Genomic DNA, 19,195 nt, shown 5'->3' on the forward strand with positions numbered 1-19,195 from the left:
CCGTTGCTTAAATTCTGCATAAAGGATTCTGCTTGGAAACCCCTTCCTGCAAATTCGGATGCCTTCTAGAACCCCATTGCACCGCAGCTGATGCATCACTAAGTAATGGTCCATTTCACCTTAAACAAGATGTTATACATCATGACTGTTTTTTTTTTTTTTTTTTTTTTTTTTTAATTCTCCCCCCACCCCACCTCCCCAAGAGTTTCCATATTTACTAGCATGACAGTGCAACTTCTCCTTTTGCTAAAATTCAACCAGTTATTGGTTAAGGATGAAGGAAATGAAGACAGAACATGTTTTCAATTCATAGAAATTGCAAAGAACTGCATCAACCAGATGAGATTTACTACTCTGAATGGTAGGGCTGGCAATGCTTGTGAATCTCATATGATCAAAAGGCACAGGGAGAGACATTTCTCAAAAATGACTGAAAAGTACTCCATAAGACCAGCTGAAAAATATCATCACTCACTGGATGTAGGTAGAGGTGGCACAATGTAGAATGCAATACCATCTGGATAATCAGCTCTTCATGTTATGTAAGATTTTACCTTGGATTTGCTGTGGAAGTATTGACTATATTTAACCTTGATTAGATTTGATAGATAGATTCCTACACAGGAGAGGATAAGCAAGATGCTTAAAGCTTTCAATTCCTTTAACTGCCTGTAAAGGACAGCTGATTGAAATTTGAATAATTATCTTTCTTCTCCTATAGTATCTATCAGGTATAACAAATCAACTATATTTCTTAATTTTATTCCAAGTATAGCAAACAAAGTACAATTGAATAAAATACTCTTGGAATCACTTGGTCATGAAGAATTTTTTCTCAGCTCCTAGAAGCATTAATTAATGCAGAATGGTACATATTGTTAACCCTTAGCTTTTCAGTGGAATCAATAAAGGTATACCCAAAGAAATGGTTAGAAAAGTCAAGCATAAGCAGCCTAAAACCAGCTAAAATCAGAAAATGACCGGTTTCTTTTCACTTTACAATCCTTAATTTTGTTCACACACTACTACTTTTCTTTTTCTTAGAAGGCAAAAGTGCAATATCCTCTGAGTCACCTCTGAATATTAAAATGACAGTCAAATCATTCATTCATGTATATTTCAGTAGATTTTCTTAATTCCTTTACACCGTCTATGCCTGTCAAGACCCCAGTGGGATTCCTCTTTCACTTTAGGGATATGAAGCCTGGAACATTCCATATGGGTTTCATTTATAGTCAGTGGAGTGAAGCAGAAGCATTTTTTTCTAGGATGTGATCATCTCATCCTAAGACATATAAAAGCAGCCAAATGAGTCATACCTTAAAATGCCAGCTTCTCTCCACTGAATATATAAGTTTAGATGAATAGCTGAAATCTGAGTGTCATACATAAGTGTGCAGCTGAAACCATTCTTCTGGTCTTCAGGGTTATACAAAGAGACATAAACAAGAAAGGTAAGAAATGCTTTGAAATTCTGGAGCAGATTAAATGGGTGGTAAGCTCCTGTTTGCTTGTATTCTTGTTACATCCATTACAGCTTATCATTCCACCAGTATCAGACTTCCTATAGATGAGACTCCTAAAACCCACACAAGCAACTCTCCCCAGGTACTTAATGGCCACATGTAATACCTCCCAAACTTGACTGTTCTTGGAGACTAAACTCTGTGTGAGTTAAATATTTAATTCAATTAAAAATAACAAAAAAAACTTTATATGAAAATGCTTTTCAGGTGCAAACAGTACGCAGCAGCTTATACAGGGAATTCTACAAATGACGCATGATTTCTTTGTCAGTCTTCCAGCCTCAGTGAATCAGTTTCTAACATGAAATATTTTGAGTTGTTAAATTGTCTTGAGCTGAACCCAACAGTATTTAATGTCACAGTGGTCCTTAAAAATAGGCATTTATTAGAAATTTGCTACTGCTGTTACTTGCAACATGCAATTTCATCAGCTCTAATACATCCCATCTTTATCATCAGCTCATTAAGCAAAGATTAGTAACTGTTATGTACCATATAATGCTCAAAATTTTACAATCATGAAAAAATACAAGAAGGCTTACTTGAGCACCGTTCCATAGGCCAGCCCCCACAGGAACTTTACATGCATGGGGAGCTGTTCTGGAAGAAGTTGGTGTGGAAGCTGAACAGCCCAATTCTTGTCAGTCCAGTGTATAATAACAGACTTACCGGGTGTCTTGGTCTCATTAGGAATCAAGCAACGCACAAAGTGAGGATGGGTACTTCTCAGGTTAGTCATCAGCTTGTTTAGATTTTCCTGTGATAGAACAAAACGGGGTTTGAGCTCTGATCTACAAAGCTTTTGCATTTTTATTCAGATGTCAAAGAAGTGTGGCTCAGTTTTAAGAGGAAATTCACATACCCTGAACACAGCAGACACTGTCTGGAAAGAGCCCCCCTTCTTCTTAGCACCTTTCTTGCCACCACTACTATCACCTTGGAAGAAATACATAAGAGCTGAATGGTTAGAGTAGGCAGTATGTTATGGACTAATATAAACATTATATTTTAATGTTAAAGACTGATTCACTGCTGCATGGGAGTTTCACGTGAACTGCTGCCAGCTGGTTATTTATTAATCAGTGTATGGTATATTTTGGTCTCAGATGCACAACTTAAGTTGCATCATAATGTATATGGCTGTGGTAGTATGTAACACTACGGTCTGACATAAGTTCCATAGCAGTTTACTGTGTGCCACTGGAAATTAGTTTCACTTAAAGATATACTCTCAAACTATTTTTGTATTGTTGTAATGTGGTGAAAGGCCACATGAATGGTTCAGCAGTGGACATTTGTTCATGAGTGCAGTGAAGCCTTTAGGAAAAATCTGTTCTAATGTTCCAGTTGAAGGATAGGGACCTATTCTGAGTTATGGCATCCCCAAGGCAAGAAATGAAATATAGTCTCATGAATACAAACCCAAGAAGCTCAGTATCTTTTCAGAATTGCTGTATTTCTAGGAATTCAGAATGCTGTATTGCTATTCTTTTAGGAAGAACTTCTTTACTGAAAGGGTTGTTAGACATTGGAGCAGGCTGCCCAGGGAAGTGGTGGAGTCACCATCCCTGGAGGTCTTTAAAAGACGTTTAGATGTAGAGCTTAGGGATATGGTTTAGTGGGGACTATTAGTGTTAGGTCAGAGGTTGGACTTGATGATCTTGAGGTCTCTTCCAACCTAGAAAATTCTGTGATTCTGTGATTGTTGAAGTCATTTAAATGGAGAGTTAAATAGAGTCTTCTCACCTTCCTTGTATTGATTATACTAGTAAAGACCACAACTGCCTCACCCCCACTATTTCCTAGGGGTATGCAGTACCTTCTTAAGCCTCAAACCCAGCTGTCCACATGCCTGATGGCTGAATTGACTGCTACTCTATACTAACACTTCTTTTTGCCTAGCATCCAAGCTTCTGCAATATTGTTTTTTGTAGCAATCTATATGGCCATTTTTGGTAAGACAGACCCATTGACTGTCCTACTTGACAGCCTTAAGTCACAAAAAATAAAGGGCAAGAAGTTGAACTGCACTCTGATGCCCTTAGAGGACTTCTAAATTAATTTGTCTCTCTCTCTCTCTTTTTTTTTTTTTTTTCCTGTTGCACCAGGACTGTTCAGCTGGATATGAAATAGTTCTGTGATCTCCTTGAAGGTGTAAGGCTGTGAACCTCTCTATTACTTTTAGCTCTACCAGTTCACCTAAACAAACAATACTCTGTCTCCAAAGACTATAAAGTGCTTACACTTTGCACATATATTTAGCACCTGTCTGGATGGTGGCTGACCATACATATGATTCACAACTCAGTAAGCCAGGAAACATCCAACTCCTGTCATTTTGTTTTGGACTTGCTGAGCATTGCTTCTGTGCACCACACCACATAAACATGGTGCTTTCTGCAGTTATTCTTGATGGTATCTTAGTTTAGCGTATCTGTGCACATGAATAGGATGGGTTTAGGGATGACGAGAGGCTAGAGAATACAACAAGGAGGAGAAATAGACTTCATTTTTTTTCTCTTGCCCCTCTGAGTGAGAAAAGCACTTACTTGTTTCTGCACCAGCATAGTTAGAGTAAAGGAAGGACAGGAGCTGCAAAGATGATTTCTGGTATAGCCCAACAACAGTTTCATTCAGGGGATCCTTGTTCTTCTCAAGCCAGCCAGAGATGTTGTAGTCTACTGTGCCAGCATAGTGCACCAGGGAGAAGTGGGCCTCAGCCTTGCCTTTGCCAGGCTTGGGCTTCTGGAAATTGTTGGACTTGCCCAGATGCTGGTCATAGAGCTTGTTTTTGAAAGAGGTTTCAGTTGCCTTGGGAAACATGCACTCCTCTTCCAGGATGGAGAAGATGCCCATGGGCTAGGAGAAATATGAATACATGAAGAAAGTGTCAGGGAGAGAGAAAGGAAATAAAATTTCACTTTGCATGTGTTTTGTAGTTTGTTACAGTAACTGTAATTTCTAGTTCACAGGTTATTAATACATCCCTAGTTACTATAATAATCAGACATACTATAACTAGCCTTTGCTGCTCAAGCCACTACTATGAAAACGGCAACTTGGCAGTACTGTTTAGACACATATTTGAGTGAGAGGCCTGTAATGCACATTATAGTCAACAGCTTCAATCATCTTTGCCCTAAACTCTTTGGAATGTAAACCAGTGAAATCAAAATAGGAATTCAGAAGACAGGTTTCAGTGCCCTGTTCATGGGACTGATGATGTTTTGTAAGTCTCTTACAAGTCATCAGGTTGAAATTGCCAATGTTGAACTTAGTTTGATGCCTCCTCAGGAACATGCATAGATAATATCTAACAAGTCCTGTGTGGTCTCCAATGGATGTGCATGATGAATTAGATTTTCCTCATCTTATATGGGGCAAAAATGCCAGCAATCTGGTGCTTTAGAATACCCACTGACTTCTAATTTGTCACAGAATGTACTTAAATATTGAAATATTTCAATACAGAGGCATATCCTTATCCACATGAGATCCTTCATCTGAGCTACATTAGGAATCTTCCGATAGTGCAGAATCCTATCCTTCTGATAGGATTCATCTTGGCTACCTGTAGGTGTTTCTAAAACAGAATGTAGATCTGAGATAGATGTCCATATTGTTGTAGAATCAGTGCAAGCATTATGCAGACATTTCACAGAATCAATAACAGGATGTATTTTATGAGATGAATTGCATCCTATAAGTGTCTACTTCTTTCCTGCCATTACAAAAGTGACTACAGTGCTAGATTCATGTAGGTGATGTAATTCCTCTGGCTCTAACTACTCTACATTTCATAGACATGAGGCACAAAGTATGTGGACACTGAGCAGTAAGTGTGGATTTTGAGTGTTAAGTATAGCAATAGGCACCACCTGTGAATGGTAGTGTTGTTTGTAGGTGCTATTATGTGGTGGGAACAGTGGGACGTTAGCAAGAAATGTGAAGCCTTTATGTGCAAAGGCATCATCCATGGATATGAATATTAAGTCATGAAATTGCTCGTGGGATGGCTGAATGGGGACGAGGCTGGGAATAGGTACTTGTATTCTCCTGAGAAGGAAGATATTTGGGTGTGTGTACAGTGGATATGCACATAATATTTAAGTGCTGTACACAAGTAACCACTGGACACTTGCTCATAACACTGTAGTTGGGGGTTAATTCACATCAAGACCACCAGCGCAGTGGGCAGTGACAAAGGAGCCAGAAAGAAGATTGCTACAACCAGGAACTCTGAATTCTGTCAACTACTGCAAAGATTAAGACTTGAAGTTTCACCTTACCGTCTACTGTTAAAAGCAAAATTAACATTGTGCCTCTCTCCCTTCCATCCCAGCCATGTTGTATAAAAAATCTTATTTATTTATTTATTTATTTATTTGTGGAGAGGCAGTGTGCCACTCCAAAAAGTTTGATTTTATAAACTGCTTCTTCTGATGGGAGAATCATTCAACAGTAATGATTCAATTTATAAAGAACATAAGGACTAAAATAAATGACCAGGAAATAAATGTGCTTTTCTAAAATGAGATTTCCTCTACCTTCTCAATGAGCTCAATGCAGGCAGCCAGGTCCATCCCAAAGTCAATGAACTCCCATTCAATTCCTTCCTTTTTGTACTCCTCCTGCTCCAGCACAAACATGTGGTGGTTGAAGAACTGCTGCAGTTTCTCATTGGTGAAATTGATGCACAGCTGCTCCAAGCTGTTGAACTGCAAATTCAAATATAATAATGTCAGTTAGTTTGGAAAAGTTATCAATTGACAAACATACTAACTGTAACTCACATCAAAAATCTCAAAGCCAGCAATGTCCAGGACACCAATGAAATGTTGTCTGGGCTGCTTTGTATCCAGTTGCTGGTTGATTCGAGTAACCATCCATAAGAACATCTTCTCATAGACTGATTTAGCCAAAGCCCCCACTGAATTGTATACCTGTAAGAAACAGCCACAGCAGTAAAAAAATGTTGGATTAGCTTTAAAGTTGAAATAACTGTCTGAACAAAGTGAAAACCAATCAGCTCTCTAGGTACCTGTTGGACATTTTGTCCTTTAGTCACGTATTCATTCCCAACTTTCACCCTGGGATAGCATAAAGCCTTGAGCAAATCAGCAGAATTCAGACCCATCAGGTAGCCAGCTTTGTCAGCCACTAGGAAGAGATACAGCAAAGGAGTTCAACATAGACAAAGATGTCATGGTCTTCTAGAATGTTTCTGTTACAATGAGCCTACTTCAGACACTACTCAGATGTGCCTGTTGTCAAGGGAAGCTTGTCTCAGCTGCACCATACTCCTGTTCCATCCCTAGGGAGCTGTAGCAGTGCTTCATCTATGAATCAGTTTCCATGTGGAGCATAAATTAAATCAGTGACTTTGTGGCACTTGCACAAATTTGTAAAATTTAGTTTCTGGAAGGGCAGAAACAGTCTTGAAGTGATGAGCACTTTATTGGATGAGGTTCCTCTCTTGACTCCTGGTGCAGTTCACAAATGAAGTCTGCAGTCAACCCCTACCTTCTGTGCTGTCTGGCTCTGCCTGCTCCTCCCGCTGCTTCTGCTTGAACTTCATGTTCCCGTAGTGCATGACAGCCCCTGTCAGCTTGTATATCCCCACCTTCTCATCAAGGCTGAAGCCCAGGATGTCCACGGCAGTCTCCAGAGGGAACAGACAAGTTGCAAAAGATCAGAAAAACACAAGTTGGGGCTTCTGCTTCTGCCTGCCTGCATGCCTGCCCAGCACCAAGCTTGTGCAACAGCAGCTGGGAGGGGCTGTGGCTGCTGCAGAATGACAGAGGCCAGCACTTGGTGGCCCCCAGCTAGGCTACATCTCCCTGGCTGCAGCATGTCTGATCATAGGGCTGCTCTGGTGGCAGTGGTCACCTCTGTGCCCAGAACAGAGCCTGTCTCTGGCCAGGAGTGCTGTTTTCATACTCACATCCGTTGCCAGCAGCTCCTCGCTGTCATCAATGCTAGCAACAGTGATTTCTCCTTGGCTCACATAGGCAAAGTCGTAGGGATTGGTTGAGATAAGAAGGAGATCTGCAGGCATACAGTGCACCTTTGATGGTACAGGGGAAAAGTGCAAAGAGAATGCACTGAACCAAGCCCAGAAATTCTGGCACTCACCAATGAGCTCTGGCTTCTTATTGGACATTATCTGGTAAAAAATATGATAGCTCCTTTCACTGGGTAGCTGGAAAGTCACTCTGGATTTCTCCAGAAGATCTAAGAAAAAGAGAGATGCCACTGGTCTCCTGGGAAACTTGAGATCATGAATGCACAAATTCTGCACGTGCTGACTAGCTCCAACTCACAGGTTTCGATATCTGCAGAGGCCAGCTTGCCATTTGTTCCAAAGTGAATCCGGATGAACTTTCCCTGTTGAGTAGTAGAGATCAACACATTGGTTGGAGTGATCAATGAATGAGATATATATAGTAGAAATCTGCATTCCAACAAAAAAGAAATGAACTCACAAAACGTGAGGAATTGTCATTCCTGACAGTCTTAGCATTTCCGAAGGCCTCCAGCAGTGGGTTGGCCTGGATGATCTGATCCTCCAGGGTTCCCTAGTTACAGGAGAAAAAGGTTTTTAGCAAACTTCACTACTATTTAATAACAAATATGGCAAAGGATACATCACAAACAGGTCATTATTACATCTCATGCATGATTTTAACCTTTAGTTTGCAAATGCTTTAAGCACTCATCAGCCATCACTCATGAATTGGTTTCACAGGGAAGAGTGCTGAAAGACTGATCTGTACTTTGCTTTCTTTTCGTCCATGCTATCATATATTGTATATAATATACAGAGTAATTTTGGTGGAGCTCAGAATGTTTGAAGTCTGTATGAGAGAGGCACTTCTGCATTCCCATTCACTGATCACAAAGGCCATAACAGCTAAAAAAAAAAAGTGAAAAAACTGGGATTTTTTTCTTGAGGTTACTCAGGCACAAGAAACAGAGAGAGAGTGGTACAGAAATAAATCTTCAGACATGCTTTGAAAAGACGAGTAGGACATGGGTGAAGCATGATACTCAAATACCAAATGTAAAACAATACAAACCAAACAAAAAAAAAATGTACCTCTTGGATGCTGTGGTGGTGGTTCTGCCCCCCACCCCCCCATTTTTTTTTTTTTTTTTTTTTATATATTGCTGCAGTAGAAAAGAAGATAATCAAGCAAACGTACAGTTTCAATACAGTATTGTATCACTCTTGTTAACTGAAAATAATTGGAAGGAAAAAAACCTTCCATGACATGTCTCTTCTGTGCAAGGCAGTGTCACAGAGTGCTGTTTTGGAATCACAGGGCAAAGGCTGGCTCCTTTTCTCAAGGCTCCTAGCAAACTCATGATTGATCCCTGGGTAGTTAGGAAATAATTGTTTGCAGGAATGGTTTCCAATACAGAGCAGGAGAACAAAGAACGAGAAAAAAAAAAAAAAAGTTTTTATTCACATGAAAAATCAGTGGCAGAGCTCAAGCTGCTGCATACTACTTGGTGTATAATGGTGCATGCTGCCTTCAAGACCTTGCAGTGGAGAGGCAGCGCCATCCCCAATACGGTCTGCAGGTGGCGCAAAGGATTTAAGTTAGATTGAACAAAAAGCTACACCTTAGGAAACTAAGGCCACACAGTAGCATGAGAACTCTCTCTCTAAATATATATACATATTTTTAATTTAAAAAATCTCGAATATATAGAGTAATATCCTCTCACATATAGCTTCCTAAATGCACTTCCTCCTTTAAGATACATGTGTGTGTTAGTGCTGCTGACTCCACCAAAAAAAAACAACAATAACAACAAAAAAACACAAACAAAAAAACTCAATCTAGTGCACATCTGTGAGCCATGAACAGACAAGGGAGCACGGTGAATGGAGAACAGCATAGAATATCTGGCAATTCTTTACAAAAGTTCAATCTGGAGTACAGTCTGGGTTACAAATTGCTTGAGCTGAGAAAGCAGTCCTGGGAAATGTTGTTACATACTTCCCTTATTTTATGCTCTTAGCTGGCATCTGATTTCAGTCTGTGTCTGAGATGGGGTGCTGGAAGAGACGTAATTATAATGGTGTTTTATTTTGTGGTCTTTTGAAGAGAAACATACTTCTTAGAGATTGTGAATACCAAAGAAATAGAATATTCTGTGAACCTGGTGAGTTTTCTTATATCAAACACAGTCAGTAGATCTCAGCTGTCTCAATGTTTTTGTGAGATCAGTCCCAGCATAGTGAGCAGCTGGTGAAAGCTCAGCCCAAGAGATACAGAAATGGTGCTGATGGAAAGAGTGCTTGTGATGAACTTGTCTTTGCCATAACAACCCATCAATCACAGACACCTGCCCCTCTGAGTGAGAAAAGAATATTCAGCCTTGGAATCTCCTTAGATTCTGCTGTGCCCTTGGGTACTCAAATAACGTACTGACAGGCATCACCCTCTTTGATGCACATATCTTCTCACATACTGTGATGACACACTTGTGCCACAAGGATGTTTGCTGCTTGCTCTGTGCTAGCCCATGCCTTGCAAATGCACCGGTGGGCTCAGATTGCAGCAGCTGGGCTTGTGCTTTCCTCCCTGGAAGGATCCCTTCTGAGGTTACTTTCTAATTGTCTAGCAAGTGGTCCCAGCTGTCCCAAGTCTGACACTTTTTTTACCCTGCCCCTCAGGGCTGTTACACAGACCACAGGCAGTAATTTCTACTGGCTTGTTCTTCTGTGTGATGCAATTGAAATTACTTTAACTTCAGTGCAACCTCTCTGGAGTCCAAAGTTACTGTAGTTCCCTTGTCAATAGGAACGAAACAGGGAGTTGTAACACAATCACATGCCAGTGGGAACCGATTGGTCTCTTTCAGGCACTCGGGTGGATGTGGCAGATATCTCAGGTACACAGGCAGGCAGGCATCCATCACAGAGAGAACTTTTGCTGTCTTATATTATCTTCCTCTGGTCAAACCTTCCCTTGTGTAAATGAGGACTGGAGAGGAACTGAAACTTGGGGCTTTCCTACATTAAAAAGATGGCCTCTTCAAGGATCTACTTTGTAGAGTACCATGAGATTAAGCCCTGGAGGGGAAAGGGGCCCAGAAATGTTGTTTAATATTCAAGGATCACCTCCCTCCATGCTTGATATCAATGCATCCTAACAAAGAGAAGTCAGGCAAAAATGCCAGGAGGCCTGCATAGATGAACAAGGAGTTCCTGGCCAAACTCAAACACAAAAGGGAAGCTTCCTGAGGATGGATGCAAAGACAGGTAATGTGGGAGGGATACAGAGACATTGTCCAAGCAGCTAGGGATCAGGATAGGAAAGCTAAAGCCAAGACAACTGAATCTTGCCAGAGACATCAAGAGCTTCTACAGGGACACCAGTGATAAAAGAAAGAGTAGTGAAGACCTTGGCCCGCTTCTGAAGGAAATGGGAGACCTGGTTACATGGGATATGGAGAAAACTGAGATACTCAATGACTTTTTTGCCTCAGTCCAGCAAGTGCTGTAGCCACACCTCCCAACTCACAGAATCCAAAGGCAAAGACTGGGGGAATGAGGTACCATCCACTGCAAGAAAAGATCAGGTTTGAGACCATCTAAGGAACATGAATTTGCACAAGTCCATGGGACTTGATGAGCTACATCCAAGGGTCCTGAAGCAACTAGCAGATGAAGTTTCTAAGCCATCATCCATCATATTTGAGAAGCCATGGCAGTGAGATGAAGTTGCCAGTGACTGGAAAAGGGGAAACATAACCCTGATTTTAAAAAGGGAAAAAGAGGAAGACCTGAGGAATTGCAGGGCAGTCAGTCTCACATCTGTGCCTGGCAAAGAAATCACAATCATGGAGCAGATCCTCCTGGAAACTATGCACATAGAAAATAGAGATGGGGAGTCCAAACAACTTCATCAAGGACAAATCATGCCTGACAAATTTGGTGGCCTTCTATGATGGGGCTACAGTGTTGGTGGATAAAGGAAGAGCAACAGATGTCATCTACCTGGACCTGTGCAAAGCTTTTGGTATTGTCTTACACAACATTCTTGTCAAAGCCATGTCTCTCCAATTTGGAAGACACATGGACCACTTGGTGGATATGGAATTAGCTGGATGGTCTCACTCAGAGGCATAGTCAGCAGCTGAATTTCCAGGAAGAGACCAGTAACAAGTGATGTTGCTCAGGGGTTTGTGTTGGGACTGGTATTATTTAACATCATTGTTGGTGATATGGACAGTAGGATTGAGTGCATCCTCAGAAAGTTTGAGGTTGACACCAAGCTGTGTGGTGCAGTTAGCACGCTGGAGGGAAGGAATGCCATTCAGGGATACCTTGACAGACTTGAGAGGTGGGTCTGTGCAAACCTCATGCAGTTCAACTAGATCAAATGCAAGGTCCTGCATCTGGGCTGTGGCAAACGAATATAGGCTGGGTGATGAGTAGATAGATAACAGCCTTATGGAAATGAACTTTGGGGTACAGGTGGATGAAAAACTGGGTAAGAGCCATCGATGTGTGCAACTGCAGCCCAGAAAATGAGATGTATCCTGAGCTGCATTAAAAGAAGCGTGGCCGGCAGGCCAAGGGAGGTGATTCTTTTCCTCTACTCTGCTCTCATGAGACCCCCCCCCGGAGCACTGCATCCAGCTCTGGGGCCCCCAGCACAAGAAGGATACGGACATAGTAGAACGAGTCCACAAAGATGATCAAGGGGCTGTAGAATCTCTCCTGTGGAGACAGGCTGAGAGAGCTGGAGGTGTTCAGCCTGGAGAAGAGAAAGCTCCAGGGAGACCTGATAGTGGCCTAAAGGGGGTCTACAGGAAAGCTGGAGAATGACTCTTTGTTAGGGAGTGTAGTGATAGGGCAAGGAGCAATGTTTTTAAACTACAAGTAGGTACATTTAGATTAGATATTTGGAAGAAGTTATTTACTATGAGAGTGAGGAGGCAGTAGAACAGGTTGCCCAGAGAAATTGTGGATGCCCCATACCTGGAAGTGTTTAAGGCCAGATTTGATGGGGCTTTGAGTAACCTGTTGTAGTGGAAGGTGTCCCTGCCCATGGCAAGAGGATTGGAACTAAATGATCTTCAGTGTCCCTTCCAACCCAAGCCATTCTATGATTCTGATTTTTTTAGGTGGACTTCCAGTATTTATAAGAGGGATGGAAGTTGGTTAGCAGGGGTAACAGAGCATAGGTGTGTTCAGACTGTGTATCCTGCCTGTCACCTCAGACACATTACACTTTCTTTTAATGGTACTGCAATGCAGAAATATGTATTGATTTTGTCTGCAGAGCAGAAACTCTCAGCAAAACACTGAAAGAGGGTGCCTATCACATACCTGCATTTTACCAGGCTGATGGTCTTTCTTCTTCTCACCAGTAACTGCAATTGTTGCAAAGTACTGGATGACACGCTTTGTGTTCACAGTCTTCCCTGCACCAGATTCTCCACTGTTAGAATGAAGATATTGTTGTAGGAAATAGGAAAAATGGAGGAAATGTAAAAATGACCATTTTTACTTTGGTCAGTGTTGTCACACATCAAAATATACTCACGTGATAAGGATCGACTGATTATCATGATCTGAAAACAAAGCCACAGAAAGAGCTCTTCAAATGAGATGTGGAGGGCTTTTATTCCTCAGACATAGCTAATTGACTTCAAGGGAAATAATTATATTGAACCTGTATCACTTTGTAACCAGGTAAGGTGAACTCTGCATTTGTATGTATGTGTATTTTTGCACTCCCAGCTAGATGGAGCTGTCCAAGCTATAACATTAACCAGCGGTTGTTTATAAGTCTTCCCCAGTTATTATTTGCTTTTGGTTATGTACAGATCTTGGATTGAGTATTGTTTAGTTGAAGTCAGATTCTCTGCTATGATCATTCCATATTGTTTCTTCAAATTCCTTGCTTTGGCACAATGCCAAATAGCTAGCCACTGCCTTTCTTTTATTATCCAACACTACAGGGTTCCTTAAGATGCCATTGAATTTTGCCATAGGACTATGGGAGCCATTTCCATCATGCCCTGAGTAGAAAAGCATGCAAAATGCCTGAACTGCTAAGTGTGCCTTGACCAAGCAGCCAGCCTATGTTTTTGCCAAATGACTCACCAGTCAGCATGAACTGATAGGCATTGTCAGAGATGGAGAAGATGTGTGGAGGGGCCTCCTGGCGCTTTTTGCCTCGGTAGCCAGCCACCACCTTGGGGTTGTACACCGGCAGCCACTTGTAGGGGTTGACAGTGACACAGAAGAGACCTGAGTAGGTCTGTGAGGAAGAAAACAGGCATGTTGGCTTCTGCTCAGTCTGGCACAGCAGGCCTTCCAGATACCTGAAGGAGGACTGCTGAGGAGAACTCAGAAGGCAGAGGTCAACAAAACTCTGGGAAGACCAGGGCAGTGGAAGAAATGAAATTGGAGGAATGACCTATCACAGAATGGGTGAAATTTACGATATGAAAAGGAAAGACAAAGGGAAGAAGGAAGAAGAGGAATGATACATAGAGTACAAAAGGAGAACACATGCAAGAGAGAAAAAAGAAACAGAAATGAAGAAAGGAGTTGAAAAGTCAGGAATATCTTCAGAGAGATTGAAAGGTGTCTTCAACCCCTCAAAAGCACAAATCTTCTGCTTGTACTTACGTAGATCATCCAGACTGCATAACGCTCTTTGAGGTTATACAGCACAGCAGGTTCATGGAGGTGGGTCATCATAGCCATGTCCTCAATTTTATCAAATTTGGGCGGGTTCATGGGAAAGACTTCATCATCCTTTACTGTTACAGTCTGACAAAACCAGAGAGAAAAAAAAGGAGAAGAAATATTAGCCTTTTAGAACTGGATGAGTTATTTATGATGAGTAACAGTTAATGGCACTTACTGTATTGTCATATGTTTTAACTGTGACTTTACCACCTTCTCTACTCTGTATGAAACCTTTCACATACATTTGCTTTTCATCCACTACAAAACAGGCTGCCTTAGCATCAAATGGGCGATTCTGGTCTTCAATTCGCTCCTTCTCAGATTTCCGTAAATAGGGAGCAGCTTCTCCAAAGATTGCCATCTCTGCATCTGATGTCATGACTGGAGTTATTCTGGAGGAATTTAGAAGAGTTTCAGATATCCTGTGCATTTGTAATTTATCCAGATCAATCCAGAAATTGATCATAATGACTAAAATGAAGAAGAGGACTAAAATGAAGAAGAGGACTAAAATGAAGAAGAGGACTCAGGCACCTAACTTCCATGTCAATTTTAAGTATTCACTGAAGAAGTCTTAGTAAAGAAAATTTATTGTAGGCAGGAGTAAGATTAGTGAGTTAAGATTTGTTCTCATACGTAATTTCTAAGTGGAGGCATTCTTCATGCACTTCTGTTTTCTATCTTTTAATGACAAACAGGGAAAGTTCAACTAGTTTATTTCTGTATCAAGTACGGAAACAAATTGTGAGCAACAATCAACATCCATCTAGAGCCAAACCTGTTTATCATACCTATGAAATATAAAACATCTTTACATACCAGTGACAAAATTAGCAAATAAAGGAATATAACATGTAGTAAAGGAAATAATTCAAAGAATAGTGTTACATATATAGATTAGTACTTGATATTACCTTTCAAAAAATATCAATGTCAAAGTACCTTTTAGCTTGATTATACTATGTAGGGTGACATCAGTTACAAATCATTAAAAGACGGTTTGTATGTACCAATACATACCAGACATTCTGTTAGGGATTCTTCTAGTAGAAAAAAATCATACAAAGGTTTTGTGTTCAGATTTATTTTACATTTTCAGCAACATCTAGTAAAAATTCTTTAATACAAATAGATATTATTGGTTGCTACAGTTGGAAGGACTGATGTGGATAATTCAAGTCTATCTGGAAGCAACACAGGTGGAAATAATGTAGGCAGAAATTAACATAAATAGAAAGTCCTGCAAGCTACAGGCTAGCATAAAAATAAGGTACTGAAGTAATCAACATAGTACTTTTATGTAGTGCCAAATAGATAATGAAAGCAGTTAGAATGCATTTGCAATGTTTTGATTTTGGACACATTGATGCAGAAATGCTGTGCTCTCTCAGCAAAACCTGTCTGCAATAGAATCTGTACCTTGCAGGACTTAGGGAGACTGCATCTCTCAAGAGACTTTAACACACAGGAACTTCAACCCACAAAATCTAGAACCATTAACATATTTTTAAATTATTATTCTGGGTATATAAACCCCAGCTATTTTTTAACCTATGTGATTATTCCTCTGAATAGCTCAATTGAAGCAACATGAAAGAAAGAGAAACTATCTCACTGTAGCTATGGAAAGGCTAAGTAGAGCATCAGAAAATGCTGATAGGTTGCTCAAAATTTTCTTGAGTGGCACAGTCTGTTGGATTACTGAATCATCTTTGATTTATGCCTTTGTGAAAAGACAGGCATTCTCTGAATGGAGTTTGAATTTCCATGCCTTTCAGCACCTCAACTATTTTAGTGAACCTTTTGTGGTATTAGGTATCCACAGGTGTGGATGGTTCCTTTTGTTACTCTTGTGAACTCTTCCAGTCACTAACCTTTCCTAGAAAACTTAGAAGAGAATTGTTCATATTTAAGTTCTTTATGAAGGTGTCTCTGTGTTCATAGACAGTTCTGTCTATCAGATAGGAGACAAGATCATATTGAACTTTGTTCTGTATTCAGGACCTCATGGGTAAGCTATATTTACATAAATCAGCATACAGTGTTTGAGACCTTACCCCAGAAGAAACTAAAGGCAGGATAAACTTGAGCCCTTCTTGAATTGTACTGTGAGCATCCTCTCTGAGCACAGCCCTCAGTTTCAGATTTCGAGCAGTTGTACAGATGGTAGGGAATTAATTGTAATTGTCTACAAGTCCCAGAATACCAGTTTACATGACAAAAAGACATTACAATCTCTGTGTATCATGCCTTCTTGGCTAAGCTTGAATATCTGTCACTTTTCTTTCCCCATAACTTGAGTATTTCCTACCAAGATCTATGAATGTGCTCCTACTGATTAAAACATATCCTTTGCAGTTAACCGGATTCTGCAATATAGTCCTTTGCCACCTGCCCTTACCACTATCTAGGTGAGCTACACTTATGGCTCAGGGTCAAACTGCAAAACAACATTACTTGTTAAGCCCTTACCTTCAGAGAGCCCAGGAGGAAATCTGCTTTCAGTATCTCTGTGGAATGGTTAAAGAAAGGACAGAGAGAGTTAAATCAAGAATAATTCATTGCCTTGGTTAGCTCCCACTACATATGCCTTGAACATATGCTCTATTAAACACGTACACATTCTTTGCGTAGTCTTTCCCAGTAGATGAACTGTACACAGAGCCTTACGACTCTTAAGCTAGAGTCAAATCCCATAGAAAATCTTGCGTTCATCCCCACATTACTTTGATCTGCTGGAAAAAATATATAGCATCCAGGAAAGGGTGAGCTACATTATTAACCCAATCAATTTCAGTTGCCTTCAGAGTTAGTTCTCCCCTTTCGTAGGGCTTGAAGGTAGCAAAATTTGTAGAGGACCCTCCAGTATGGCTCTACTACTTCTGCTACCACATTGAAGTGGGTTGGGTCATTTAACTTTGGCACTGCATGGAAACATGACCAAGAACGTTAGAAGTGGGGATTGAGAAGAACATGCCCTAGATGTTGAATCAAACAAATTGGACTTACCGTGAGATGCCGAGGTAACAAAGAATAAGATTGCTTTCAGTTGTAGCTCTTTATAAGTAACCTTCTGCCCACACAGCATTCAAGTGCTCTATTTTTGGTCAATAATAATTTGCTCTTTAGTTGTAAATGTGTTGAAGCTGTGATCTGTCTCCTAATTACTTAGAGACAGGATTGATTCAAGGTTGTATGGAGTTATGGAGTCAGCTGCACTGACCTGTGGTTCTTTTTTTTTTTTTTTTTTTCATGCTCCTCTCTGCCAGGATAGAGGATTAAGGGACCCAAAGACAGCTGTAATAATGCCATATAAGGCAACCCTTGTCTCTTGACTTCAGGAGCTTTAAAAAGAACATTTTTTTTTTTTTTTTTTTTCCCCCTCCCTAATTGTGCACAATTATTTCTTTACAACCTGTGTTTTTAATGGATCCCATCCATCCTCTCTGTCTATCTGCACATACTGATAGAGAAGGAGGAAGACTTAGTGAGACTGATTTTTTCTCTCATTATGTTTGCTTATATCATTGTACAGGGTGCTGACAAGTCTAAGGTATAAAGCTTGGGTAAGGCAACTGCCAGTTTATGGATCACAAGAAAGATTTGCAGTCCTGGCCTGTAGGACCATTCAGAGGGTTGTGCTTAGTGGTGCAAACTCTAGTTGGAAGCCTGTAGCTAGCAGTGTCCCCCACGGGTCAGTACTGGGTCCAATGTTCGCCAACTTATTCATCAACGACATGGACAATGGAACAGAGTGCACCCTCAGCAAGTTTGCTGACAACACAAAGCCCAGAGAAGTCGCAGATACCCCAGGGGGCTGTGCACCATTCAGAAGGACCTTGACAAGCTGGAGAGTGGGGCCTAGAGGAACCTCATGAAGTTCAACAAGGGCAAGTACAGGGTCCTGCACCTAGGGATGAATAACCCCAAGCACCAGTACAGGCTGGGAATGACCTGCTGGAGAGCAACTCTGAAGAGAGGGATCAGGCAGTCCTGGTGGACTGTAGGCTGACCATGAGTCAGCAATGTGCCCTTGTGGCCAAGAAGGCCAATGGTATCCTGGGGTGCATTTGGAAGTGTTGCCAACAGGTCAAGGGAGGTAATCTTCCCCTTCTACTCAGCCCTGGTGAGGCCACACCTGGAGCACTGTGCCTAGTTCAAGGCTCCCCAGTACCAGAGGGACATAGAAGTACTGGAGTAAGTTCGGAGGAGGGCTATGAAGATGATTAGAGGACTGGGGAACCTGTTGCACAAGTGAGGACAGGCTGAGAGAACTGGGCCTGATTAGCCTGGAGAAGAGGACACAAAGGGGAGACCTCAGTAACATATATATAAATACCTGAGGGAAGGATGTCGAGAGGATGGGGCCGGTCTCTTTCCAGTTGTGCCCACTGACACGACAAGAGGCAATAGGCACAAACTGAAGCACAGGAGGTTCTGGCTCAATATGAGCGGACACTCCTTTACTGGGTGGGTGACAGAGCACTGGAACAAGTTGTCCAGAGAGGTTATGGAGTCTCCTTTTCTGGAGAAATTCAAGACCTGCCTGGATGCCATCCTGCGCAATGTGCTCTAGGTGATCCTCTTTGTGAGGGGGTTGGACTAGGTGATCTTCAGAGGTCCCTTCCAACCCCGTCCATTCTGTGATTCTGTAGGTTTACAATATCTGAAGCTTGCAGGCATACTCCAGGGCCTTGATGTTCTTCTTGTAGTGAGGGACCTAAAACTGACTCGAGGTGCAATGTCACCAGAGCAGAATACAAGGGGATAATCACCTCCCTGGTCCTGCTGGTTATATTATTCCTGAAACTGTACTATAATATATGATAAACTACATTATTCCAGAAACACTATAACTATCTTTGGTTGCACCACACAGTGTTGGACAAGTGTCATCACCATTGCCATCTCCTTGTAGTGAGGATGTCTTACGGGGGTAGAA

At 41.3% G+C, this 19,195-nt stretch overlaps 1 protein-coding gene and 1 long non-coding RNA gene across 3 annotated transcripts in view; one reads left to right on the forward strand and one right to left on the reverse strand.

Annotated features, from left to right (window-relative positions):
• Window positions 1-19,195, reverse strand: part of LOC118175977 (myosin-1B-like) — a 334,501-nt gene that overhangs the window by 21,733 nt on the left and 293,573 nt on the right. The window contains exons 1-17 of one of the 2 annotated variants that reach the window (XM_035342658.1): window positions 14,429-14,647; window positions 14,191-14,334; window positions 13,660-13,816; window positions 13,097-13,124; window positions 12,880-12,991; window positions 8,012-8,104; window positions 7,850-7,913; window positions 7,662-7,760; window positions 7,471-7,574; window positions 7,050-7,188; window positions 6,568-6,686; window positions 6,320-6,469; window positions 6,074-6,244; window positions 4,076-4,385; window positions 2,389-2,462; window positions 2,196-2,283; window positions 2-119 (exon numbers count right to left, since the gene is read on the reverse strand). In XM_035342658.1, the coding sequence (XP_035198549.1) occupies window positions 2-119; window positions 2,196-2,283; window positions 2,389-2,462; window positions 4,076-4,385; window positions 6,074-6,244; window positions 6,320-6,469; window positions 6,568-6,686; window positions 7,050-7,188; window positions 7,471-7,574; window positions 7,662-7,760; window positions 7,850-7,913; window positions 8,012-8,104; window positions 12,880-12,991; window positions 13,097-13,124; window positions 13,660-13,816; window positions 14,191-14,334; window positions 14,429-14,632 (2,174 nt within the window). In that variant the 5' untranslated portion in view covers window positions 14,633-14,647. Of the gene's footprint in view, window position 1; window positions 120-2,195; window positions 2,284-2,388; window positions 2,463-4,075; window positions 4,386-6,073; window positions 6,245-6,319; window positions 6,470-6,567; window positions 6,687-7,049; window positions 7,189-7,470; window positions 7,575-7,661; window positions 7,761-7,849; window positions 7,914-8,011; window positions 8,105-12,879; window positions 12,992-13,096; window positions 13,125-13,659; window positions 13,817-14,190; window positions 14,335-14,428; window positions 14,648-19,195 lie in introns of those variants that run through there. The other variant, XM_035342657.1, reaches the window with a different exon arrangement.
• Window positions 7-3,761, forward strand: LOC118175991. Its single transcript, XR_004755237.1, has 2 exons — window positions 7-102; window positions 3,635-3,761. It is a non-coding gene; the product is annotated as an uncharacterized LOC118175991 (long non-coding RNA).

Source organism: Oxyura jamaicensis, chromosome 18 (genome assembly GCF_011077185.1).
Source record: "Oxyura jamaicensis isolate SHBP4307 breed ruddy duck chromosome 18, BPBGC_Ojam_1.0, whole genome shotgun sequence".
In the NCBI taxonomy this organism is placed as follows: Eukaryota; Metazoa; Chordata; class Aves; order Anseriformes; family Anatidae; genus Oxyura; species Oxyura jamaicensis.